The sequence below is a fragment of the Vespula vulgaris genome, chromosome 11, assembly GCF_905475345.1.
Source record: "Vespula vulgaris chromosome 11, iyVesVulg1.1, whole genome shotgun sequence".
NCBI classification, from domain to species: domain Eukaryota; kingdom Metazoa; phylum Arthropoda; class Insecta; order Hymenoptera; family Vespidae; genus Vespula; species Vespula vulgaris.
Genome location: NC_066596.1, coordinates 7,236,268 through 7,263,516, shown reverse-complemented (window position 1 = coordinate 7,263,516; position 27,249 = coordinate 7,236,268). Strand labels below are relative to the sequence as shown.

General features: G+C 30.6%; 8 protein-coding genes across 10 annotated transcripts; 4 read left to right on the top strand and 4 right to left on the bottom strand.

Annotated features, from left to right (window-relative positions):
* The first annotated feature begins 347 nt into the window (after positions 1 to 347).
* On the top strand, positions 348 to 1,991 carry LOC127067547 (elongator complex protein 6). The gene is made up of 2 exons (XM_051002598.1): positions 348 to 883; positions 993 to 1,991. Exon 2 carries the CDS (start codon positions 1,113 to 1,115, stop codon positions 1,971 to 1,973), a length of 861 nt encoding a protein of 286 aa, XP_050858555.1. The 5' UTR covers positions 348 to 883; positions 993 to 1,112; the 3' UTR covers positions 1,974 to 1,991.
* Positions 1,992 to 2,124: 133 nt separating this feature from the next.
* On the top strand, positions 2,125 to 3,297 carry LOC127067556 (uncharacterized). The gene is made up of 4 exons (XM_051002610.1): positions 2,125 to 2,309; positions 2,388 to 2,607; positions 2,851 to 3,024; positions 3,155 to 3,297. Exons 1-4 carry the CDS (start codon positions 2,167 to 2,169, stop codon positions 3,212 to 3,214), a joined length of 597 nt encoding a protein of 198 aa, XP_050858567.1. The 5' UTR covers positions 2,125 to 2,166; the 3' UTR covers positions 3,215 to 3,297.
* On the bottom strand, positions 2,279 to 10,308 carry LOC127067535 (kinesin-like protein KIF19). Of its 3 annotated transcripts, none has more exons than XM_051002565.1 (14): positions 8,694 to 10,308; positions 8,030 to 8,101; positions 7,846 to 7,941; positions 7,575 to 7,778; positions 7,349 to 7,498; positions 6,923 to 7,138; positions 6,317 to 6,792; positions 6,068 to 6,243; positions 5,789 to 5,955; positions 5,474 to 5,687; positions 5,217 to 5,412; positions 4,522 to 4,668; positions 4,240 to 4,361; positions 2,279 to 3,950 (listed from the first exon to the last, which is right to left on the bottom strand). In XM_051002565.1, exons 1-13 carry the CDS (start codon positions 8,793 to 8,795, stop codon positions 4,241 to 4,243), a joined length of 2,337 nt encoding a protein of 778 aa, XP_050858522.1. In that variant the 5' UTR covers positions 8,796 to 10,308; the 3' UTR covers positions 2,279 to 3,950; position 4,240. The 3 variants fall into 3 exon arrangements, with proteins under 3 accessions (XP_050858522.1, XP_050858523.1, XP_050858524.1); XM_051002566.1 differs by having other exon boundaries at positions 2,279 to 3,367; XM_051002567.1 differs by lacking the exon at positions 4,522 to 4,668.
* Positions 10,309 to 10,426: 118 nt separating this feature from the next.
* On the bottom strand, positions 10,427 to 15,660 carry LOC127067540 (pH-sensitive chloride channel 2). Its single transcript, XM_051002582.1, has 9 exons — positions 15,138 to 15,660; positions 13,029 to 13,218; positions 12,691 to 12,920; positions 12,495 to 12,577; positions 12,252 to 12,407; positions 11,930 to 12,085; positions 11,691 to 11,856; positions 11,396 to 11,582; positions 10,427 to 11,271 (listed from the first exon to the last, which is right to left on the bottom strand). Exons 1-9 carry the CDS (start codon positions 15,218 to 15,220, stop codon positions 11,008 to 11,010), a joined length of 1,515 nt encoding a protein of 504 aa, XP_050858539.1. The 5' UTR covers positions 15,221 to 15,660; the 3' UTR covers positions 10,427 to 11,007.
* Positions 15,661 to 15,808: 148 nt separating this feature from the next.
* LOC127067534 (transducin beta-like protein 3) lies at positions 15,809 to 19,608 on the bottom strand. The gene is made up of 15 exons (XM_051002564.1): positions 19,451 to 19,608; positions 19,328 to 19,379; positions 19,038 to 19,245; positions 18,767 to 18,941; positions 18,515 to 18,685; positions 18,269 to 18,447; positions 17,990 to 18,189; positions 17,705 to 17,908; positions 17,395 to 17,584; positions 17,182 to 17,303; positions 16,964 to 17,122; positions 16,726 to 16,891; positions 16,412 to 16,636; positions 16,143 to 16,270; positions 15,809 to 16,058 (listed from the first exon to the last, which is right to left on the bottom strand). The coding sequence occupies exons 1-15, from the start codon at positions 19,474 to 19,476 to the stop codon at positions 15,843 to 15,845; spliced, it is 2,421 nt and encodes an 806-aa protein (XP_050858521.1). The 5' UTR covers positions 19,477 to 19,608; the 3' UTR covers positions 15,809 to 15,842.
* An 878-nt stretch (positions 19,609 to 20,486) lies between these two features.
* On the bottom strand, positions 20,487 to 22,186 carry LOC127067550 (28S ribosomal protein S7, mitochondrial). The gene is made up of 5 exons (XM_051002603.1): positions 21,717 to 22,186; positions 21,387 to 21,548; positions 21,084 to 21,315; positions 20,862 to 20,999; positions 20,487 to 20,685 (listed from the first exon to the last, which is right to left on the bottom strand). Exons 1-5 carry the CDS (start codon positions 21,779 to 21,781, stop codon positions 20,599 to 20,601), a joined length of 684 nt encoding a protein of 227 aa, XP_050858560.1. The 5' UTR covers positions 21,782 to 22,186; the 3' UTR covers positions 20,487 to 20,598.
* Positions 22,187 to 23,223: 1,037 nt separating this feature from the next.
* Positions 23,224 to 24,567, top strand: LOC127067555 (exosome complex component CSL4). The gene is made up of 5 exons (XM_051002608.1): positions 23,224 to 23,648; positions 23,756 to 23,871; positions 23,958 to 24,206; positions 24,277 to 24,358; positions 24,434 to 24,567. The coding sequence occupies exons 1-5, from the start codon at positions 23,612 to 23,614 to the stop codon at positions 24,544 to 24,546; spliced, it is 597 nt and encodes a 198-aa protein (XP_050858565.1). The 5' UTR covers positions 23,224 to 23,611; the 3' UTR covers positions 24,547 to 24,567.
* Positions 24,568 to 25,172: 605 nt separating this feature from the next.
* Positions 25,173 to 27,226, top strand: LOC127067849 (26S proteasome regulatory subunit 6B). The gene is made up of 6 exons (XM_051003230.1): positions 25,173 to 25,337; positions 25,520 to 25,612; positions 25,736 to 26,069; positions 26,152 to 26,355; positions 26,427 to 26,691; positions 26,793 to 27,226. The coding sequence occupies exons 1-6, from the start codon at positions 25,305 to 25,307 to the stop codon at positions 27,109 to 27,111; spliced, it is 1,248 nt and encodes a 415-aa protein (XP_050859187.1). The 5' UTR covers positions 25,173 to 25,304; the 3' UTR covers positions 27,112 to 27,226.
* Positions 27,227 to 27,249: the final 23 nt, after the last annotated feature.

Sequence of the window (27,249 nt, the reverse complement as noted above, 5' to 3'; positions counted from 1 at the left end):
TTTCAAATCTAATTTTGTCAAACCGTGTTGTAAATCGAATTTTTAATATTAGATTGTAACGAAAAACGGCAATAGATATTTATATTTTATTGTTTTAACGTTTCAATAGCCAAGATTTAAAAAAAAATTTAAATAGCGGAAATTTTAAGGATATATACTCGAGTTCGATTCACGTGGAAAGCTTTTAATTTGATTGATAGATAGATCGATGATTGCCACATTACGGTCACTTTATATTTCTTTCAATATCGCAGTAACAACAATTGACGATTTATGAAGTTTAATAATCTACCGATGAGTTGCATCAGAAGAAGCAAGTGGTACAAGTTTGATTAAATAAAATTGCAGGACACTGACTGATGTAATCTTTCTTCTGACAATACTAAGCCTCTGACTAGCATGCTCTTACACATTTAAAGCAGTTCTATCGTTGATATTGTTATCACCGTATTCATTCCTCGTTTATTTGAGACGCTGAGTAATCCAAATTTTTTTCACATCTTTATCAAACCATTAAGATGTCAAAGTGTTTAATTTTTTTTTTAATGTTATTTTGTCGTATCATTTAACATATAAGTTAAAATCTTGCCATTGTCTCACAACGATATTTTGTTTCTAATACTCTTGTTTCTAATACATATAAGATTGTTGCATTACGATATTTCTTTGTCAGAATTCTTTGATCCGGTTTTATTATTTGCAACTCATTGTTTTTTTTTTTTTTTACTTTTTTAATAAGCTTTTTAAAAAACTTATTAATATTTACAAGATTTGTTTTTTTAAATAACACAATCTAAACGTATACAGTACGTAATTGTCTTCGTTCAATTATCATGCTTTTGAGGTTAGAAATATTACGGATACTTATGTTTGTTTGACTAAGGTACGTGCACGATCTTTATTAGTACCTATTATAATATTTTATTCAATGTTTCTTTAATGATGGTACTATATCAATATATATATATATATATAAATGTTTTTTTTTATAGGCTATAATACAAAATAGTTTTACATGAAAGTACAAGAATAAGATATCATTGGAAGCGATAGAAATATTAATCGTGAAGCTCTATTTTTATATATGTAATTTTTGTACAATCTATTACAATATGGCAACCTCAATGGATTCCATATGCAATACTATTGGTATTGATAGAGTGGATATGCGTGAAAGAATGGTTTTAATCGAAGAGCAACATGGTTGTGATGCAAATTTTTTAGTGAATGCACTTATTGCAAATGCATTGAAGAAAGACTGTGGAATTTGTTTTGTACTTTTTCATAATACATTTAGTCATTATCATAATGTAGGTATGAGAATTGGTTATAACCTAATGACATTAAAAGAAAAGGGTAAAGTTGCTCTTGTGGAACCCATGAAAGAATTAATGCATAATATAAATGAGATATGCACGGATACCGAAACTATGGATGTTGGTAATAGAATTTTCTCCGATTTATGTATCAAAGTGTCAGATAGTAGCAAAGATAACAGATTCGATGGTATGACCGTGGTTGATAACATGTTTAAACTTCTAAGAGATAGCTATAATGAAGTAGCAAGTCAAAACAAAACAGTTTTAATTATTATAGAGGATATTTCTCATCTGTCAGATTTAGGATTAAGTCTTAGAGATTCTATGTACTATGTAAGATATATAAGATCGCTTATGGAATCTCATCCTATGACACAGTTATGTGTTACAGTACATACATACCACAACAATGCGCAAAATTGTATTCTTGATTTCATTTGTAATAACCTTAAATATATGGCAGATCTTGTTCTTATAGCAGAACCATTAGTGACTGGTCATTCTAGTGATGCCTCTGGAAAAGTAACAGTCTGCTGGAATGTAGATTCTATAAGAAGCGAATATCATTGGACAGAAAAAATGACATATTTATATAAATTGCTAGATTGGCATGTAAAAATATTTGCACCTGGTGCAACGACATTTGTGACATAAAAGATTTGCTGATGAAAACATCGATGTATTATATTATTTATATTGGAGTTATCCTTTTATTGTCTTTAAGTTCGGGTATTTATGACAGATAATTTGCATACTTCACATAGCGATATTCAATTTTAATTAATGTCATCTATTTAATGTAAAATTTGTCTATTCCTTCTGAAAGTATTGAAATAACTAGAACAAGATGGGTATAAAGCAGAGCAGATACGAAAGTAGTACTATTCAAAATTATTATAAATTATCATACGAAGAATATTTGTTAATTAAACAATTATGGAAAGAGATTGAAAATAAGCCTCAGTATTATGGAAATTTATTTTTTACAAGGTATGTCTCATAATTAATATTTCCAAACTACTACCAATTGAAATGATATATGTTTAAAAATAAAAAAAAAATCTTTAGTTTTCTTGGAACCTATCCACAGTATATAAAGTATTATACTTTGAATCAACATATTCCTCTTGGCGTGGACGTTCGGCTTTGCGCGAAATTCACACTGATTATGGAGGCCATAGGATATCTTGTAGTAGATGTTTACAGAAATCGAAGGCAATTGGATCGTTTGGTTGGTTACATCGCTATGGTTCACAAAGATATGCGCTTAGATAAAGAAGACATGACAGTATGTCATTATGGTGACTAATAATAATTATTGCTACATAAGAATGCAATTCAATAGTTTATTACTATGTATTAATATATAATACTATTCACGAAGACATCTTTACAAAATTATTGAGCGCGTTATTAATTTTGTTAATGAATATTCGACTATAATCCGAATAACCATTAATTATTTCATCGTCATTATCAGTAAATGCGCGTACTTTGTTCGTAAAATTATAAATATTTCTTTTACCTTTAGAATTTCGAAATGAGTTTTCTGCAATATTTGGAACGAACATTTCCAACGTATATGACTGGAAAATGCCAAAAAGCAATGAAATTGTATTTAAATAGTATTGTAAATGGAATCGTAAATAAGATGGAAAAGTTTCGTCATTACGAAATGTCCGACACGGAAATTAGGCCGAAATCGGTAAAATTTGCAAACATTTCTTGATAATAAGCGTATGACTTAATGTCTCTATATACAAATAATATACCTACGTATCGTTTTATTTCTATATTACTGCTCAATTTAATTGGCAATCGATTTACTTCGATAGTGTAGTACTTCGGTCGTTGTAAGTTATGTGTCAACAATTTGGTATTCGGTCAGACCATGACATATTGGAACGACAGAAAAAAGGATTGGGATATGTTATTGAACATGTGGAGTATTGAAAATTCGACCTTGGAGCAATGGTTGGATCCCTCGATTAAGAATAACAGCGCGACGGCACACACTTCGGAAATTGAAGACGAGACAATCGAATTACCTGAATCGAAAGTAGAACATAATAATAACAAGAATAGTGTTAAATTTGAAAAAGTAAGAATATCTTCTTGTAATAATCGCCTTATATACTAGAATCATCCTACTCATTTCTAGATTACTATTCATGAAAAATATCATCTTTTATAATTGTTAAGTTAAACGGTCGGTCAACAATCATTTCTTAGACAACGAACGACGATAAGAAACAAGAGTTCAACAAAAAAGACAAGCTCGACGACAAATCATGGGAGTATAACCGTTCCACGGAGAACAAGTATCGTAGGGAATCGTTGAAAATGTCTGATCGTAGAGTATCGGAACCGTGGGAACAAGCTTATTCGTCGAACATGAACCCTCGGGAAAGATTTCGTGCTTTTAATATCGTCCGTGAGGTCATTGATCCTCAAGACGATCCTAGAATACTTCGTACAAGATTGAGAAGCAGTCGTATAGTGATCCCATCTAACGATCGAACCTTCGATGAAGACGACGAAGAGGAGGCAATTGCCGAAGACGTGGAACTCCGTAAATTTGAAAATACGGCGCGTGAAAGACGTCGAGAGGCTCAAAAATTCAGCTTCGATCTGAAATGAATGATAGGTCAGTGGAATGTTACGAAGCAATATTTAAGATTTAAGCGATATTTAAACATTCATAAAAGAAATGATTAATATTTTCGATACAATCGATTAAAGGAGTGTCCATCGTCTCGTCAATGATATTCTAAATTTACTTTGACATTTATCGTTATCTAACCGCGTCATACGACTACATTATACTTTCTATATAACTTTACTTCCTTGGGTATGAATCGATTAATTTTGGAATAAAACAAATCGACGAGTTGTCTCATAACAATAATTCATTACTTACTTCAGCTCGGCATTTCTCCTTCGTCCGTCCTTCTTAACGCGTTATATCGAATATCGTTGCCTTGTGAAAATCTTACAGAATCCATGCTATCGTCGCTGGCTATGCGCCGGAGTTTTCTAATCCTTTACAACAGAAAAATCGAAAGCAATAAATCTCTCTTCTTGTCTCTGTAAATCGATATTGTCAGTGTCAAAAAAGGAAAAAGAAAACAATGTTAATTTATAATATTACTTTCAAAGTAAAGAAATCATACGGAGAATATACGGCCCACTATATTCTTACTGATTTCTCGAATTTGAGGATGGAATCGGTGGGAAGAGAACTGCTGGAGAAATTAAAGGCTGTACTATAGGACCCATTACTCTTTCCACATCGGGTGGTTCTTGAATCGGTGGCAAGGGTGATTGATCCCAATCAGAATCTGTAGAACTAATTACACACACGCACGTACAATACGTTGTTATTACCGTACGTCATTCGTTCTTGAAAATCCTTAAAGAACGTTTAATTGCGTCGTAGTATTATTATCGATGCGCAAAGTATTTCAATATTCCTTTTCGATATATCGTGAGTGAATGTGTAACGTGCCAGATAAACATAAAAACGCGGTAGAAAATCGATGATGCGTTTGTATGTACGAAGGGAAGAAAAGTTTACACAGTTGGAAAGTATTACTTTGTACTTACTATGCGATACGATCGATAACGCATAGAAGAAAAGGGGTCATCGACGAATTTTCTTTATTTTACACTTGTTTTTTTCAGAATCCATAAAGATACTTCGTCTACTAGCGCAACTTCGGAGTCTCGGTAAAAATACTTTTTATCGGAGCAAACTTTGCTAACATATTTTATGAATAATCATGACTACTTTGCCGCAATAGAATTTCAAGCCGTTCAATAACTACGAGCACGCTATATAAAAAGAACAACCTAATCGATAATATTCATATTATCGGTTCCTGTTATTGCACATACCTGCTTGGTATTCTGCTGTCGTTGTTAAAAGTGTCATAACTCAATCTACTAGATATAGGTGGAAGTTTAGCTCCAAACGCCAGAGATGAGAACGTCAGATCTGCCAGATTACTGTCTACATACGTAGCAGCTTGGATCTCTTGTTGATAGAGCGCATAAAGATTTTGCAAATCCGGTGGCAGAGTCAGACGTCCGTCTGCGTTCAATGAGAACATCGATATATTGAGATTTGTATCAATCAATTCGTTATAACGTACCTTCCATTATTCGTCTCTGTCTCGTGATTATCTCATCAGAGATTTGTCTTTGTCGATCATAACGAAGAAGAAGAAGCTCTCGTCTTCGAAGTTCGTGTTGCTTCACGAGTCTCTCGCTTTGAAGCATCATTTTGTCTGCCTCCAATTCGTGGACTCTTAACATCAACGCTAAAAGCTCACGTTCTTCGTCCGAATTTATACGAGATGGGAGTTCCTTCAAGAAAATAATCTTTGTCAGTACTCGTCGTTTTCCAAATTTATATCCTTTTTTCTTTTTCTTTAATCACGATAACATAAATTTAATGCGACACTTACATCTTCTAGTGCGGCACTTCGTTTCCTGCAGGCCTCTAGCTCCTTTTCCGTAGCGGCGCGCATTTCAACATACCTTTCTTGTTCCTTCGAGATCTCCGCTAATTCTGCCCAAGCCTGATGCACCAGTGAATCATCTTCGAGATCGGTATCCTCTAGAAGGACATCCTCTACAAACGACATATTTTGAATCTTCGTTTTAAAAGGTATTGATTATTTTTCTTTTTTCTTTCTTCTCCTTTTCTCTCTCTCTCTCTCTCTATAACGAGACATCCCACTTGCCTATGTCATCGACTTCTTCCACTTGATAATCCGTTCCAGGACGACGATTTACCGAATCTCTGCTCGATCCATACACTCTATTGTTCCTCGATTCCCACTGAGAGATCGTCGAATGCTGTTGCTCCGCAGCGATATTTAATCCCAGAAGATGACTGTCCAGTTCCATAAGTTTCCTCCTGTTCATCGATCATTTTTACATAGAACTGTAAGTAATTATTTTTTCTAATGTCGATTTAATGGAAATATTACCTCAAGCGCATTTGTTCCTTAAAAGCGGATACAATTCTCTCTCTCAAAGACCTAAAATCCGAACCATGAACGTCCTGCTCCTTCTCGTCGTATCTATCCGAAGGCCTGTCTTCCTTCATTTTATTACGCAGGCGCGATATCTCGCTCTTCAGATCACTGATTATGTCCCGATATTGGGCAACGTGAAGATAACTAACGTCAAGAACATTTCTTTCTACCTTGTTCGAAATTTTGTTCGCTCGATCCGCGTAATTCAAGGTGTTTTTACTCTCATCGCGGTGAACGGTCGCCGGTGAAACATGAGCTATCATAACGGTACGACAGTTACCACCGAGAGCATCTTTGAGCAATCTGGTCAATTTGGAGTCACGATAATTCACGAATCTCGCTCCACCGGATAACGCCTTGATGCAGTTGCTCAATGCCAATAATGATCTGTTAATGTGCGCACCCTCTTGAAGACGTTTACCTTTGTTCTAAACACACGAACGCGATGTTAACTGGATTCGTAAGGATCTCTTAGATAAGAAGTCTCTTAGATTAATAAGTCCGTAGATAGGAAGAAAACTAATTTGTGATAGAAGGAATTTGAAGCGGCTCCTGCACCTGAGTTTGTTTGGCTCTCTCCGAACCAGCGAGATCTATCATGAAGAGTCTACCCTGCTTCAATTTCGTGCGAAGACGTTGTCCACTCTCTTTAGCAGGAGAAGAGGATTGTCTGACTGTGACACTAAGGAGGGCGTGACTCCTCGAAGAGGTTTCGTTCGCAGCCGTCGGTTCTACCATTCTCGCTTTATTGCCTTTGTGAAGGAGTTGCATGACCTGTCGATGCACGAAACATGCTTACGAATAAATAATTATCTCTCAACGATGATATCGATCGTCGTATCAAGTTACACATTCGAAGAGTTACGCGTGCTTAGGTACGAGTGCTTAGGTTCGTTCGAGCGAACGAGATTCGATCTACGGAATAATCCATTAAGGATTGATTCCATTCGTAGGTATAACTTGGGGGAAAATTCCGTGACTTACTTCCTCGGTCGAATTAGTAGACACTTCCGTGAGACCCGAAACTTGAACGTTGCGACCTCGAGAATCCTCACGCAACTCCAAATATCCTGTAGTAGGGTTCAACAGATCGCGGATATTTTCGTTGTATATCTCCACGTAAGACATGGTAACCTGTACATTTAAAAAACGAACTCAAACGTATTTGAATAGAAACAAAACCGTTCGTACGTGGTATCAATGATCCTACAGTAAATTCTACGTCGTTCGATAGTTGCTGAGTCGTCAGAAAAATGTCGTTCAAAGTTCGAACCATAATCCCTGGATCGGACGATGTCCCGACCATGGTGTGCGTTTTTCCAGCTCCCGTAGCTCCATACGCAAAGACCGTAGCATTGTAGCCATTGAGAACGTCTTGGACCAAATTTTTCGTTGTACCATTGTACACGGCTTCCTGTTTAGTAAACATTTTATTTTGATATTCTTCAGTTCGATTCTTCTTATCGTAAAAACCTATTTACCTGTGTTGCATCTTCGCCAAAAACAACGTCAAAAAGATATTGTCGTGGAAAAGAACGTTTTAACTTCTCACCGACCACTTCTTCCAGCATGACCATCTGTGTGTTTTTATATTTCGTTAGCTCTCGTTTTGCCTTTTGTATTGCCGTTTTATGTCATGACATTTAATTAGCGTCGATCCCTTACCTTATCGTTAATAGCATGAAGCGTTCTACCACAGGTTTCGCCTGAAGTGAGGGGCCTTATACGTACGGCGACCTAATCAATAACATAATTTATAACTGGTTATTGTCTTATGCATATACATAAGTTCAAAGTATGTACACAAGGTCGTAAGAGAAATGTGGAAATCGCCAAATGAAATCTGTGGAAGCGTAATAAGTGAACTTGCAAAAAAAAAAAAACGATATAAAATTGTCGATTTCTACATTGTTAACAAATCATTGGACTTATCAGTAATTTGTCAGTGATTTTTCAAAGCGACTCTTTCACTGTCATATGCACAGGATTAAGCGCAACGACCCATGCTTAATTTTTTATTACGTCTTTCTCGTTCGACACATGCGACGTAGCATCTGTCACGCTATTATCAAGCATTTGCTGATGAATTATTTGCTTCCATCATTTCATATTAACTTTTCTTAAATATTTAAGATTATATCAGTTGTAATCGATCGCGAGGTTTAATGTGATGCCAAGAGATAACCACGAATATGATCGATTTATGTTCTTCGATTGAGTATTCAAAATCGTAGATGTTATATTACAAATGAGGGAAAAAGAAGACTGTTTTTATTTATCGCTTTTAGTATCAGAGATCGGAAAGAAGTATGTGTTAATACTTACGCACCTTTAATTTTTCTTCGATCGCTTTCGATGATCGATCTTTAAAATCACGATGGCCACTGCTACTCGTGCTACTGCTACTTCCACTACTACTGTACTGCGTCATCTTATTAATCTCTCAATTCGTAATACAATGGACAAATTAATAAAGTAATGTTGTACGGTAGTAAGATCGATGAAATCTTTCGACTCAAGTATCATAAAAAACGTACTTTTTCTTTTCTTTTTACTCTTTTTTTCCTATGGCACGAATTTTTTCATATTAACAATTATTTTGTTTCGTTATGATCCTAGAATTTCTTTATCAGTTTGATCGTAAAATGAAATTATTATGCATGTATTAAAATGCAAGGCACTTCAAAGCGAATCGCATTTTCTTTTCGAATATTTTCCAAATGATGGTTCTTTGAGATAGAAAATTAATCATACGCACCACTTTTTCAAGCTTTTTGCTTTAATTTACAAAAGTTCATAAATTTGGAAAATTGTTCGTGACGGAAGTCGTGAAAAATAACGAATGAGTCATGTGAAAAGAATAGAATCTTTTAAATTTGTTTCTTCTCATAGTAGGTTCGAAAATGTTATTTTTGTACAAGGTTTTTTTTTCGAGCGGTAAAAGAACGTTTCACTTGAGCATATTTTAACGCACGTTATCGGTTAGAGGTCAGACGGCCGACTGAAGCGCGCACCTGTCCACCCTCTAGAGAAACGTGTGAGCTTACGAGTTACTGCTTACCCTTAAGAATTACGAACTTTCTACTACGTTGAAACTTTTCAAGAAAGAAAGGATACGATTTAAACGTTTTTCCATCGATCACTTGGTAACTTGGAATTATCAAAAGTCGTGTTTTCCGTAACTCATCGATAGTCGAAATCATTGTTGAAACATGACTGCATTAAAGAAATTACTTAACGAATAATACGATTAATATTGTACGAAATGAAACGTAGGAAGAAAACATTTTTTTTTAGCCGCAGTAATTATATTGCTTGGAGATAATAAGAAACGGAGGAGTTTCGTCGAAGAAGCATTAGTTGTCTCAAGATTCGATAATCATAAATCAGATGCGTGATTTGTTTGACATGTTTTCACGTGTCGAGTTACAAATAAACATTACGTTTTAGCATTATGCCAGGACGTTATATGATTCTACGGTCGTTAACCAGTACTTATGGTTGCACTACGCATAATTATGCGGTTTTACTGTTCTTCCGAAGAGACAAAAATAATCAATGCTGAATAAAGTTAAGCATCGAGGTCAGAGCTAGACGGTCAGATACGATCGATCGATATTACGTATGTGGAACATTAGTCGGCATTATGCGACGCGCTTTGAACGAAATGTTTTTAGAGTGAATCGAATTTTTGACCATGATAATACCATGAATCTACGAACGTGTGACGGCTTAAAGAGAAATAAATGGAGAAAGAGACTGAGAGAGAAGGAGAGAGAGAGAGAGAGAGAGAGAGAGCGATCCGTTCACAAGAGCGTTGTTTCACACTGGCAATTTTGTTTTCATAAAATTTCAATATTGCAATTTACGATGTTCTCGTGCGATCTCTCGGATCGTATATTTGATTTATAGTACATACATAAATGTATGCGGTTGACGCGGTTAAATTTTTTAAAATAAATTCATTAGAAAGCTAGAAGAAAAATCTATATACTTATTTATGCGTACGTGTATAAAGGAATAACAAAGAAAAGGGGGGGATAAATAAGTAATTGCTTGCGCTCTGAGAAAAAGAGTGATTTTCACTTATAAAAAGATGTTGCGTGAGACACGCACGTTCCCTCACTTAAAATTCTTGAGAAATAAAAAGTGTCGACCTTCAACATTTTCTTTTTACTTTTTTGAATATTTATGGAATAAACTCGTGCAACTTATCGTTTTGTTATAAAAAGAATTCGTAAATGCGAGAGTAAAATTCATTCAAAATCGCATTAAGTTCTTTCTTCCTTTTAGTTATCGAAAATGAACATTTTAAACTATCGCTATTATACAAAATACTTTGATGTTAATACGTCCGAATAAACAAGATGTTGTTATGTAAGCTTAATAAGATCTGTTATATAGTAAATTAAACAATATACGGATTGGTAAGATCTAATAACTTAAATTCTACCGGAGAGCCTAGATTTAACAACGAAAAACGTACGTAAATTATTTTTGTAATGCAAATTATACTTCATATTTTAATCCCTTTTATCGGCGACTCATCATTTTTATAAGTCGAGACAACTTTGGAAGAACAATTTTTCGCGTTTCTTTGTATTTCTAAAAACAATTACAGGAAATGAAAGAATATTAGATATTTAAATCCAAATAAAAGACCAATATAGAATATTAAATATGATGAACGCCACAGGAAAGACTATTCTACTTCGTCGGTCGATCCATTGAGCTATTTCTTGGGGCGTCATAGTTGTGAAATTGTGTAATTGTGCTAGGGTCGGCCTTCTTGTAAAAGGTTTCGGTGGTGGAGTACTGTCAATCGTCATGATGCTCCCCACGGAACATTCTTGATCCTTATCTTCCTCGATCTTTACCGAAGGTATATTGATTGTACTCGGGAAGCTCTACACAACACGTTAATGGTCGAAGTTTGATTACATTTTTGTTTATTATTACTTTAAATAGAAACTAATTTTAATTGCTTTTCATATATGATATAACGTAAATTTTACAAGTACGTAGACTTACGTGTACAGTGAGGTAATTTTGGCTTGAATAATCTTGTTCGCTGACAGTACCGTTGTCGAGCGAAGACCAAGAACGCGATCGTTCTAAACCTACTGTATTCTTTTGAAATTGTTTCCTTGCCAATTTTGGAGTTAAAGTGGACTTGAGTATATACTTGCTGTTCACCTTTTTTAATGGCACATTTTTTCTGTTTGAAAATATTTATCAATTTTACCTTTATTTACATCTTTTTATTTTTTATTCCAAGTGATAAAAAAGTCTTATTAATTCAGAATAAAAATATTATAATACATACTTTCTTCTATAAATCGTATTTACGAATGCAAATTCAACCATGGCTGAGAATAAGAATATCGTACAACCAAGAAACCAAATCTCACTGGCTTTTATATAAGATACCTTTGGTAAAGAATTTTCTACTTTAGATGCAAGAGTCATAAATGTCAATATCGTATTTGTTCCTATAGATGAAAATTATATTAATTTTCCATTTTAAATCATACGAGAAGCCAGTATTATCGCTTTATAAAGTACCTAAAACAATTCGAGGAGGACCTGCATCCATGTGTAACCAAAAGGATACCCAAGATATAACAACGATTAATATGGACGGTATATAATAATCCATCATAAAGAATCCCATTTCACGAGCTAACTTAAATGTTATGGTAATTGAGCTGAAATTACCAGCTAAAATGATGAAAATGATAATATATCATATCAAATTAAAATTATTTTTTATACAGACTGCAAGGTAATGATACCATTTCGTTTTTTTTTATCGTCTATTATCTATATCTATTATTTGTAAATACCTGATACCTGATTTGTTTTTTCTCCTTAACTAAATACTTACCAAAATGACCATAATGCTGTTGCGCAGTGGTATATGAGACTTGAGACTGGTTTACCCATTTTTCTACGAGTTTATACTCGGTTAAATGTAACTCATCGGCAAGCACAATTGGATCTTCATCCCAAACCAGTTCCATATCTTGTACATTGTATGTCCCTGTAGGTAAAAATACCATTCATTCCAAGCAGCAGACTGGAACAATATAGTTCATGTGGCATTAAAACAACAAAAATAACATCCTACAGCTTTCGAAAGCTAGTGGGCACTCCTGTACATCAAATGGGAATTTTTCTAAACGAAGTCCACAATTAAGAATTGCCTCCATTCTGAAGAAAAAGAAAAAAGAAGAAAAAAAAAAGAAAAAGAGGAAATATTAATAAATTATTACAATTATTAAATTTACGTACAACAGGCATGGAATTTAAAAATATTCACATACCTGGTATTCAAAACAACCATCCCGGATGGATTAATGGAGATCAGCAAATCTTTAACACTATTTCCCACAACAGCAGAACTTCGTTCATTAGCTACATACACGGAAGGTGTCCAAATTAGATCATGTGCCACTTTTCCGCCATATATTTGAGTTAAATTTGGTGCAATATCTGAGAATTCCAATCGTCTATCCACGTACCGAAATTGTAACATCATATTTACACCAAATTGCTATAATATAATGTAATCATTTTAGAGAGTTCTATTTACTTCGTGATAAATATGATACTCCTAGAAAATGGTCGATGAACAAAATAAAATGTATAATATCTACATTACCAGAGTTTTAGCCATATTTGATCTAAGTATATATATGTATACTCTTGTATAAACTTTTATGGGATCAGAAGAATTAATTTGACCCGGTGGTCTAGCCATTTTGTCGTAACGACAATCATGGGTTAATTCTTGTAAAAGTTCAGTTTGTGTAACACTGCCAGCAATTTTCATAGTTGGGCAAATTCCTGCTCTATAGGAAAAAAAGAAAAAAAAATGAAGATATTAAGATAAAATAACATCGGAGAAAAGAAATGATATTGGGCTTAAAAATATTACGATTTTTTATAAAGTTCATATTTTAAAAGGAACATGCTCTAAACAATAGAAAATAATTGTAAAATAATAATTGGTACATATATATATATTATATATATTTTGTATATATATAAAATTGAATTATAGGTACAGATATAATAATACTTGTATTGGTTCTGAAAGAATTAACATAACGCGAATAATGCATAGAAAAGGTCTTCAAATTAATATTCTAGACCTTATCTGTTAGAAAGAATGGTTCATTGCTGCTTTGTACCAATGCAGATGACATAAGCATGGTGCATGTGACTCTCTTACAATATACAAAGAATTTCCGTACTATTGAATCTACGCGGAGAATTAAACGGAGAAGATAAATGTTAGATCTAGACTTTTCTAAGAGTAAAACTTAAATAACAGATAAATAATAATTTTTTTATTTCTTAAAGTATGATATAATTTTAAACAACAAAAAAATGTAGATTATAAATTTAATGCCAAACAAATATGTAGAGGATAATTTGCTCATTATAAAACGTTATCATCTTTGCATATAGACCCACAAGTATGTCATCGCGTGTTCGCGAGAAAAACAAAGATCGTTAAATAATGACGTAGTTTATTCTTAAATCTTTAACAGGAAGACAATAGAGAGTTGGTTCTTATCTAATGTAATATCAAGAGTTTACAGTATCACATTTTATGCTGTTTGAACAAGTTATCAATATTTAGGTATCTTTGCTCTTAAAATGATAAAGATTAAAAGGGAAATATTGTTAATATATTTTTAATATTATATAATCTTCTTTATATTCATCGTTTTGTGAAATTTTAAAAAACATAGTTAAATTACAAATGTTATAAAAAATATATTATTTGAAAAGTAATGTATATTTTATTAATATATTTTTCATTCGGTATATTCAATGAAAATGATATAAAAAATTTAACTGATGTTACTTGATTGAAAGAAGATAAAATAAACATTAAATTTAAATCCCTCTGTTTAAACAAGTGGTTTCAAGTCAATTCTTATTTTCTATTGAAATGCCAGACTCCAAGTGAGAATAAATCAACAATATCTTGTTTTCATACAGACTACAATATGTTCTTTTATCATAAAATGATATATATTATTAATTAAATATATACTAATAATAAGTGTTTGTTATAATTAATTACCTTTTAAACAGTAATAATTCAAATGATAGATTTGAGAAATGAAAAATATACTTCAAAGTAATTACAACTTAATTGAAATATTTTCAAATTCATCAAGTAGCATTATACTTTAACAACGATTTATTAAAATTTAATGGTAACAATAATTATTGTTGAATAATAAATTAACATAAATTATTCGATAAAATATAAGATATATTATACATATATGATAATATGAAATTTATGCAGTATTAATTGTCGTAAGAAACTTAAATAAATATAATGCCTAAAAACAATAGAATGTTTTATTAGCTACAACGTAAAATTATTACGAAGTTACTTGTAAAATTCAACTGAAATACTTGTAATTCAAAGACTTATTAACTCTCATTCTCGGATCATTTTATACGCGCAATAATATACGCGAGTAAGCCCACAAACTCCACTAAAATATAATTTTTTAAACCATATATTAATAAATGTTCATATTGTAATGAATTTTATATGATATGTTTAAAAACATTTATAATTCAGCATTATACTATAAAAATATTATATAATATTAAAAATATATTTAAAAAGTTTTACACATACCAAAAGTAAAGCAATCAAGGGAAGTATGAAATTATGATTAGTACAATTAATTTATTAAAAAAGATATAGTAAGTTTATAATTACAAATCTACTTACATATCAGCTACATTTGCAAATAATACTTTTGGTAGGGAATACAAAAGAAACACAAATAAAAAAACTCTTCCTCCAAGAGTCATTTTCAACTTCTTTACAACTTAACTGTACTACCGGTAGTCACCAACTGATCTTTCCTTGAAACCAAATGTAAGTACTTGGGTGAGCAAATTTACTGGAAAACAGACACCAACCAAACATTGGCTCCCACTTACGTGCTCTCCTGCTTGGAGAATACACATGCATTGACACATACAAGCAGATGAAATTAGTCTACATACACATTCTTATGTCGTGTGTTTAAAGATTAACATTGTAAATTCTTATGATACACGATTCTTTTAGGTATTAGTAAATCTTCAAAATATTGAGTAAAAAAATATAATCCGCTTAAACAAAGTATAATTATTTCATATTATCAAATTATATTACATCACCACTTGGTCCTTAGTATATATGTTACATTTACATACTCTCACTAATCTTTCTTTTAAGTATGTATATTTTACTATTTATACCAGAATTATTTATTGAAAATGTAATATTCACGACGGATAGAAATCAATAAATTTCTATTGTGATCATTTTTTTATCTGCTTTGGTTTACGACATATTTATAATATTTATATTTATGATATTTAAATTAATATAAAATTCAATAAATATGTACATTGAATCCAAATACTATGTTTATTTTGAATTTATTTAAGTAACATTTCTTATATTATCTGTACCATTTAGTGTAATATGTGGTTTCATTCTATTAACAGTATAAGTTAATAGATGTAGATCTTGCATAAGACGAGTCAATCTTTTAAAATGACGTTCTGTATAAGGTATCATGCCTTCAAGAGAAGACAATAGACCCGTGGTTTGAAGATCTTCTATTTCCATTTCACTTGTTAATACATGTATAACTGTCTGTAAATTACATAATTATAAAATTTAAAGTTTCAGACAAATAAGACAATTTTCTTGTATTTTAATTATTGTTTCTTGATATACCTGAGCAGCTTCTGCATTTTTACTGTTAGTATTCCATGTAACTGCACAACGCAATAAAGCTTCCTTACAAGAAGGTGTCATTTCATGAATTGTTTTTTTTAATTCATTACTTTCTCCTTTTAAAATGCCTATATAGTTGTAAAGTTAGATTATAAGACTTTCATATAAATTTTTTTATAATTTAATTATAGTAACTTATCCTTATTTTTAATTTTCTTTTTTTTCTCTTTTTTATTACAATATATTTTTAATTATATATTTTTTTATACCTTCTACAATCCTTAAAACTTGTAATGGACGCTCCAATTCCAAAGCTATTTGTAATGCAGTAGATAATTCATTTGCTTGAAGTAAATTTGCTAATTTTTGTTCTTCTAATATAATTCGTTCTTTTTCTGCAGCCATTTGATTCTTTTTCTCTTCAGTTACATCTCTCCAAATTACCAATAAAGAATCACTTCCACCACTAATAACATGTTTTTCGTCTTTACTAACTAGATAACAAATAAATAAATGGATATGATCACAGAATGCTTGTACACATATATATTTAGCAAATATCAAATATGTAAAATAATCTAACCACCAAGTGCCCATACACGATTTTCATGCTTATCCAAGGTGCAAATACATTCGGATGTTTTAATACACCAAAGTTTTAAAAGACCATCTGCACCTGCGGTAATCAATTGCATACCACGGGACATAAATTCAGCTCTTAAAACAGAAGATTCATGTCCCTGCAAAGTCTAAATAATACGAAAAAATTGTATAAACAAGAAATGTTACATAAACGTAAATAACATAATGTCTTTAAGTACCTTCAAGCAAGAAAGATCAGACAATGACCATATCTTAATTGTACAATCTGCGGATGTTGTCAACAATACTTGATCGATTGGCGAAAATCGTACACACCATACACCTCTGCGATGACCGTTAAATACACCAAGTAATTGAAGATCATCAGCAGACCATAACTAAAATATATTCAAAATAGTTAATTATATGGAAGTTATGCTATATTTTAATATATTACCTTGGCAGCTTTGTCTTGAGATCCAGTTGCAATAAACTTATCATTTGGTGAAATTGTTACACTATTAATATCTTTCTGATGTGCTAACACTGTATGAGTTGCATTCACGACAATTTGTTCAGCTGTAAATATCAACCTTTGAATAATTTGTATGCGCGTAATAATATTTTTATTAAATAATGTCATATTAAAATTTTAAATGGATCGACTTACATGCTGCTGCCATATTTTCAGGTAAAGACCAAAGTTTAAGACATGAATCCTGACTGACTGATGCAAAGAACTTTGCTGATAATTGTGAAATAATAACAGAGCCAACTGAAGCTGTATGTCTAACAGCAGATGCAATGCATGTCATTTTAGTTGTTTCCTTATCCATAAACCATATTCGAATACTATTATCCTAACGATAATAATATAAATATAGCATATTAACAATATATTCATTTGCATATTAGTAGATTTAATAAATATAGAAAAAATGATTACCAATATATGAAAAAAAGAATTGAATTTCTATTACCTTAGCTGAAGATATAAGTAATTGTCTATTGGCAGGAGTTGTAGCAAGAGATAAAACGATGTCAGTATGACCAGAAAGTAATTGACAATTCATGGAATTGAGTTCGTATAATTTTATATCCGAACTATTACTTGCGAGTGCAATGTGCGAGTCTTCATTTCCAACATAAGCAATATCTAATATTTCATCTGTATATCCTACTATCTATAATAAATTAAATTTTGTTTATATTAACAATACATGATAAACGATATAAAGATATTTTGTAAATATATAAAAACATACTTGTTTTGTACATTCAAATGTATTCATAGAATGTATAATTATATTATGATCTACAGAAACTACAGCAAAGCTATTAATAACTTGATTATAAAGTAAATGCATAATGGAAAGGCCCCCTTCCTCTTTGGCTGCAGATACCAAGGAATTCTGTTGTGCATAACATTTTCTACCACTATTCATTTCCCAAATATTTACAATACCTAAACAATTACAAATGGAAATGTTATTCATTCATTAAATAATGTGTAGAAAAAAATATTTAAATGAAAAATATCAAACCTTTCTCTCCACCACTAGCTATATAAATAGAATCTGTTTTAGTTCCATGTGGACAATTTGGAAAAGAAATATTATTTGGTACGATAAAAGCCCCTTCTATTCCTTCATATACAGGTAGAACACGGACTGTAGTTGCAGAAGAAATATCCCACAAAATTAATACCCTGTCTCTTCCAGAACTATACATTTTGCAAAGTATACAATTTTAATTTTATAGAAATATGAAAATATATTGTTATATATTACCTAATTAAGTTGATGCCATTATGATGAAAACACAGTGATGTTACTTTACTAAAATGCCCAGAAAGGAGAATTTTTTCTTGGCCAGTATTAATATCCCAACCGTGTATCTTGGTATCATCGCCTGCTCCAAATAATAATTCTTTTTTAGTATCAGGATGAAATGCTAACACGCTGAAATCATAATATTCAAAAAATAAGTATATTTAATTAAATAAAATAATAGAAAATAATAGAAATATATTAATTATATACCTAATAACACCTTGTATTCCTTTGATATTGCACATGCAAGTATGATGTTGTAAATTCCATAACCTAATACTACCATCACTTCCCCCAGAAGCCATCAAATTTTTACTATTTAAAAAAGAGATCTTTACAACTGGTCCTTTATGAATAGATTTCCATATTTTTATTAATTTATTTTCTAAAAGAATATAAGATTTATAAAAGAATAAAATCAAGATAAATTTATCTACAAAAGTATACAAATAAAATAATAAAAATATTATTTTTAAAATACCTTTCCAACTCCATAACTTAAATAGACTACTTTTACAGTGAGCTAATATATGCAAATTGTCGTCGCTGACAGCAAAACAATGGATTGTATCCTCGTCTTGTTCTTCCTCTGTTTCTCCTAAAGATTGAATCACAGTACCTGTGTCTACTGATAACACAGATATAACCCCGCATTTTTGACAAAATATATATTTTCCGTCGATAGTCCACTATAAACACAATAACAATATATACTTTTTGTAATTTTTACAATTATTGAGACTGATTACAACGTAAGTTTTTATAACATACATGAATATCACCTCCTGTGTAAAAAGCACCATACATAGATTCTACTTCAAAACTAGAAATAAACAATATCTTTTAGGTTATGAAAAAGGAAGAATTATAATAATCATAAATATCGTAACTTACGCTTCCTTTAAGATACTTTTGCTCATTGTTATATTAAAAAAAAGGAACGAATAATATAAAATCTTAAAAAATTATATTTTTTATTGATTTATTTTAATATTTTAATTTAAATGTGACGCCGTCGATTGTATACTTAAGTTAACCACATGTATGTATCGAGGTAAACTCATCTAGTAAGATTTTTATTATAGAATATCATCGCTAGAGAGCGCATTAATAACTACACTGAGTTATATATATATGATTTTGGTTAAGTTTACAATTTTATCTAACGTGATTGTTTTAATTAAGCAAAATAAATTGCCGACCATAATCTATGAATAAGTAGAATTATGCAAAATGTTTTATCACATAATTAATAAATGCGTGCTGAGATCGTCTTATAGAATAAATCATTTTAAGATTCATATAAAATTCTTATGTCAAATTTCAATAAAAGAAAAACAAACTCTACAACAGAAAAGTCCTACAATCAAAAATAAAGACGTAACAGAATCGAAGTATCCTGAATATGAAATAATCTATAGATTTCCTTATATGAAATATATATGTCTTTTTCATAAATCTAAACGAAATATGTTAATAACCAGTGGTCTAATGATACCAGTAATGTTTTTTTTATCTCAAGGAAACATAATATCCGAGATACCTGCCACTTTTACATCAATTATTGGTAAGCCTTACTATAATAAAAAATAATTTAAACATTTGCATGTTTATTTCAACTAATAAAAAATGATCTTTTCTTATATAGTAAGTGGATTTGCATTGTCAATGTACTTGACTGGAACACTTTTTTCCAATCAAATTGGTATCATATATTTCAAGGATAACGAATCTATAAAAATTGCATATGTGAATGAATGGGGCAAAAGGATAGACATTGATACTTCGATTAATGATATTAAGCCACTTCAAAGCCTTTCTTCTTCAATAGCAAATAAACATTTTAAAAATATATATATTGGATCACTTAAACATCCGCTTAAACTATATGTAAATTGCAGTATAATTAGTAATAAAGAAAAACTTGTAAGTGTATTAGGTGATTATGAATAATATCTATATATTTAAATCTTAAATTTAATGATTGATGTACATATTAAAATATCTAAATATATCTGGTTAAACAAAATATTTTATTTGTATTATCCTTTTAACCATCTAAAATGAGCATAAGCACGATTCGCATCACATTCCTTATGTAAATCATGCTTTTTCATAATAATACGACCCTGTAATAAAAAAATAGAAATAAGGACAATAAATTGTAAAAATTATTCTATATTATTAGAATTAAGTTATACTTTAGATAAAAATATTATATTCTTGTAAGAATTATTTATAATATATAACAATAAAAGAAGTACACATAATACAAAAAAATACATTAAAGAAAACTGGCACTAACCCGTTTATAAAAAGCATCTATAAGCTCTTTTGCTAATTGTTGAGGAAAATGTATAGATCTATCTTTATTTTTTGCTGCTTGTATTAACCAGTTCATTGCTACAAATTTAGCTCTATTTTCACTTATTGCTACAGGAATCTAAAATATAATTAATTATTATTGCCCCATAGTTTCTCACAATAATATATAAAAATAAAAGAAGAACAAATTTATATAAATTACCTTATAATTTATACCACCTTTTTTATGATTCTTTAATTCTAAAATTGGTGTAACATTCTCAATAGCCTTAATGAAAATTACTTTTGGATCTAATTCAATATTACTTTTTTGACTAGGATCAGCCTGATGATAATGCTTTAGTTGTGTTATTTTAATAGTTTCAAAAGTTTCTTGCAGTAATGATCTAGCTAATTGTTTATTTCCTTTTCTCATAATATAATTTGTAAATCGACTATGATAGAAGGGATTAAAAAATTATATAAAATTATAAGCATAAAAAAAAGCTCTTATTAAAATACTTACTTTATAGTATCATTATAAAATACTGAACATGTATCAGTAGTTATTGCTGGTTTAATAGATTTATGAACAATTTCTTTTATTTCATTTGATATACGTAAATTTTGTTGTTCTTCCTTATTATATGTTGGTTTAATATAATGAAGTGGAAATACACTGTAATGTCTAATATATAAAATTTTAAGCTATTATGTAAAAGAAAAATAGATAAAGTATACGTTTTCTTTAAATACATTTACATATATCCTATATAATTTTAACTATAGCATATATACTTGGATAATTCATACAAACAAAATATAAATAATATTAAAAGAATATCATATGTAATACCTTTGATTGGTGCATAAATTTAATAAATTAATTGTTTTTGTAAGAAATACACGTAAATTTGACATAATTAAATATATATATATATATATATATATATATCGGCTTCAAACAACTTTATTAAACATATATTTTATAGTACGATATTATTCGGTATTATTTATAGATGAACACCGAATATTAAGAACTTCTGTTTACAAAATAATTATAAATATTGTTCGATACTACACATCCTTTTAATTTTACATAGTTAGGAAAGTGTGGAATAAAATTCTTCACTCATAGAGGTCGCAACAAATCTATCGATTGTGAAGAATAAATCTCGATTAGAATTTTCATATGCGAGATCGAGATAAAAAGAAGTACGATGTATATGTTTTTGTTTACAACGACATTACATCTTACGTTATTGTTACGTCTCACGTAATACTTTTGAGATATTCCTACGACGTGAGATTACATGCCTTTTGATCTTTACCTGCTGTGTGCAGTTCTATGGCACGAGACTTAATAATATGTCAAACGAAATACACGAATAAGATAGCACCTACCTTACGGTTTGACGAATAAGAACGCTGCGATTTACCTTAGAACGAGAGACGTCTCAGCAAGAGGATTGGCTGACGGGAATATGTCGTTGCGATCCACTCCTTCCATTGATGGATTGAATGTAGTACAGAAGGAAGTAGAGATAATTGGCGGCGAAATTGTACGAAAGAGTTTGTCGACTATACTGCGATGTATGAATTCTTAGATCGCGTTTAAGTAACTTGTAATCGATCGAAATAAAAATGAAATTAAAATTCATCTCGATATGAATTAGGAGAATGAGTCGTTACTGTAGGCACAACCAAGATTATCGACTTAGATTGCTCCGACAATACTTAATTTATTATAAATAGCAATAACAAATAGATACAAGAATGATCGGTTCAAGATAATAATGATAACTAAAAAATAAGTAAAATAAATAATAGCTAAGAATAATCGTAACAAAGACTGAGTTGAAATGATAATTTAGTACAGCGCGCAACGAAGAGCAAAATCTAAGCACAGAAATAATCTAAAATCTAAACGTAAAGTTTTGTACTACGAGAGCTAAGAGCTACATCTTCGTAGAGCGGGTGTGTGCGGCCGAATAAATACAGAGCGTTGACTAATCAACAGAAGGCGACTTGTCGCGGTGTCGTCATTGGCTCGTGGTGGCTCTCCCCTTACTGGCGGCAGAAATGTCCAAAGAGATTCCTCCTGGCACGACGACTGCGGACGTACGAGGTACTACGTGTTGGTGGTGGGGATGAAGGCCCGTGGATTCGCCCATGTGTTGTGTATGTGCTACGTCATTGTTCTTCCGCTTTTCTTTCGTTTAAATTGGCTACATCACACCGCTCGTAGTACAATGACTTTTGGAAATATTTTATATATATTTACGCTGAAACGTTATATCTAATTATTATACAGTTTTAAGGCCGACTCTCATTTTAATTCTAATTCGATTCAATTCACGAAAGAGATGTCGTTTATTTATAGTTACATTTAGAGAATTTTGAAATCTTAATCTTATAGTTTTTATTTTGTAAGCACGGGTCAGCGCAGGACGTAATACTATATTACCAGAGATATTTATTCTTTAGAATTTATCTAAATACTAACAAATATTTAAATGATACGAAACTTCTTTCATTTCATTATCTAGGCACTTTTGTTATGGTCGCAATAGAACCGATATACGACTTAAAGTGGCGCCATTGCATATAAAGTATGCATATAAAGTACATCCGTTTACAAAAATATATAAAGTATATACGTTTGATAAGTGTATAAGGTAAAAACGTTTTTGTAAGTTTATGAATGTCAACTTATTTTAAAATTGTAATAATAAAAAGTAATTTATAAAAATGGACGAAGACAAAGCTCTTAATATTTGTGTGCCTGGTAAATGAAAATTTTTTTTATTTCATATCAAAGGAAAATTTTCAATATTATTTACTTTCTAATTATTTACTTACATATACTTGTTGTCATAATAATGATCGTTTTAGGACAAAGATTGTGTGCTTCTGATAAAGTTGTTATACCAGGAGCTGGAACATATGAAGAGCAAGGTTATATTTACTCTAAAGTAGCTGGTGTTGTTAAATTTATAACGGAAGAAAATGTATACATAGAAATGATTTGATCTTTTTTACTTAATTCTTTTTAACTTAATTCTTTAATTACAATTCATGCTGCATTTCTTTTTAGACACGTACTATCGAGGTGCATGGTATTACAGAGCAAAGTATAGTACCAGCACCAGGTGATATTGTTACTGCAATGGTTACCATTGTTAATCAAAGATTTTGCAGGTGTAATATTAAATGTATAGGTGACGTAGTATTAACAAGACCATATAAAGGAATGTTATGGAAAGAGGATGTATGTGCCATTGATAAAGATAAAGTGGAAATGTATAAATCTTATCGACCTGGAGATATTATTCTTGCAAGAGTTGTATCCTTTCATAAAAATCTTTTACATGTTTAATTATATAACTATGTATTATTTCCTATAAATAAATTAGTTACCAATGACAGAAGCACATACCTATCAACTTAGTACAGCAGAGAATGAATTAGGAGTAGCGATTGCTCATAGTGAAGAAGGTAATCTTATCATTTTTTGTTCACAAAAATATATTTATTTTAGTATTCTAAATAGATTTTCTTATAAACTTTTAGGTGTAGCAATGATACCTATAAGTTGGACCCAAATGCAATGTCCAAAGACATTGTACAAAGAATATAGAAAAGTTGCCAAAGTTGTACCTGAACATGTTATAGCTGAATATTAAAATAAAATTTATTATACACAATTAACACTTTTCATTTACATTCTATCCATAAAAAATGATATTAAATGGAATCAAAGATAAATATATAAATATATGCAAAAAAACCTTTTAATTAAAAACTTTATTTCAAAATAATATATAGATAAAAAATTATAGGGAATTTCAGACAATTATTCCAAATAAAAATTCTCTGAAATAATAAAATTTTATAAAATTAACTATTTAAAAAATTTTATAAAATTAAAATCTTTTCGCTTTAAAACTTCCATTGAAAAATACTAGAACACAACGTAAATAAACTAGTCAAATATGATTGAATAATGAAGACGTCCATCTTAAATATTTTTATCGACATTCAAGCTTAACATATAATTTATAAAAATATCAAAAATAACTTACTAAACATTTTATTACTGTTTGCTTAACGAATAATAATGTCGCTACTATTATATGATAAATTAAGAATTTACGTATACAATAATTTAATAACTTTTGTTTATATATATATCTATATATATATATATGAATTATATTAGTTTATATGTACTTTATATTATTTTACATGTAATATTTCATATTTATATTAATAATATTATACCAAATGTTAAAGTAAGTTTTCTTTCTTCGTACAATTTTTTAGTTAATGGCTGCCATTTCTGACACATACCTTGTTCGTCCGAGCCTTTCGAAAAATCTCAAGTCATTCGATTTCCTGTATACCTCATTGATTTATTTTCGTGTAAAGTTTGTTGAAGATAATGGAAGAAATTGGAATCATTTTGCCGGACAAAGTAAATACGTTTTATTCTAATTATTTTATTTTGTATTCTCCAAAGAAGGAGAATTAAAAATCTAATAAATTATCGTTTTTTCATGTGGTTGCTCATAACCTCGATTAAGAACAATATTCACTTTCGATTTATATTCTTTTATTTTTGTTCTGATATATTTTTTCCTGTTTTTGTTACTTTAGGATGTTACTGAGATCGATTCCAAACCAGCAATTGGTCATTATACGGGAGCTGGCGATGAATTAGATGTCGAAGATTTATATACTAAGTACAAGGCAAGAAACACAAATATTCTTTTAGATTTCATTATTTTCTAATATTATATATTTCTAATTAGATTTCATTATTCCTATACAATTGTTACATTGTATACAATTGTTATTTAATATTTTTAACAGAAATTGCAAAGAATGTTAGAATTTCTGGAGGTACAAGAAGAATATATTAAAGATGAACAAAGAAATTTAAAGAAAGAATATCTACATGCCCAAGAAGAAGTCAAACGTATACAGAGTGTACCTTTGGTCATAGGACAATTTTTAGAAGCTGTAGATCAAAACACTGGAATAGTAGGATCGACGACAGGTTCAAATTATTATGTCAGAATTTTGTCTACAATAGATAGAGAATTGTTGAAGCCTTCTGCTAGTGTAGCACTTCATAAGCACAGTAATGCTTTGGTTGATGTTCTTCCACCAGAAGCTGATTCAAGTATCTCGATGCTTCAAGCAGGTGATTTTTACTTACATCTTGATATTTGCGAAGGTACAAAAATGGATTTTATTAATTTTTAGCAAATTTATGTTTTATATAGATGAGAAACCAGATATTCAATATAGTGATATAGGTGGAATGGATATGCAAAAACAAGAAATTAGAGAAGCAGTGGAATTACCATTGACACATTTTGAATTGTATAAACAAATTGGCATTGACCCACCTAGAGGTGTGTTGATGTATGGTCCACCAGGATGTGGAAAAACTATGCTTGCAAAAGCAGTGGCAAGACATACTACAGGTACTAATCTTACTGTATATTAATAAAGATTTAACTATATAATTTAAATTAATATAAATTGTTTCATATAGCTGCATTTATACGTGTGGTTGGCTCTGAATTCGTACAGAAATATTTAGGAGAAGGACCAAGAATGGTCAGAGATGTCTTCCGTTTAGCTAAGGAGAATTCTCCTGCTATAATTTTTGTTGATGAAATTGATGCTATAGCTACAAAAAGATTTGATGCACAAACTGGAGCAGATCGTGAAGTACAGCGTATCCTTTTAGAGCTACTCAATCAAATGGATGGTTTTGATCAAACTACTAACGTGAAAGTTATAATGGCTACTAATAGGTAAAATGAATGCAATGTAGTCTGCAAGTTTTTATTATAGATACATAGTTTTAATTATAGATTATTTTATCTATATTTAATACAATTTTATTTGTTTCTAGAGCTGACACTTTAGATCCAGCATTATTGCGTCCTGGTAGATTAGATCGTAAGATTGAATTTCCTCTACCTGATCGTCGACAGAAACGTTTGATATTTTCGACAATTACAGCAAAAATGAATTTAAGCGAAGAAGTAGATCTTGAAGATTATGTAGCTCGACCGGATAGAATTTCAGGTGCTGATATAAATGCCATTTGCCAAGAAGCTGGTATGCATGCGGTTCGAGAAAATCGCTATATAGTATTGGCAAAGGACTTTGAGAAAGGTTACAAGAATAACATTAAAAAAGATGAGTCTGAGCACGAATTTTACAAGTAGAATGGAAAGATTAATCGCGTTTTATGCTCATACTTTATGCTATAATATGTATTTGCAAGTTCATGTATCGCTATAAATGTAGTACTCAATATATGTATACAAAATTATCATTTTATATTGCATATATGTATATATATA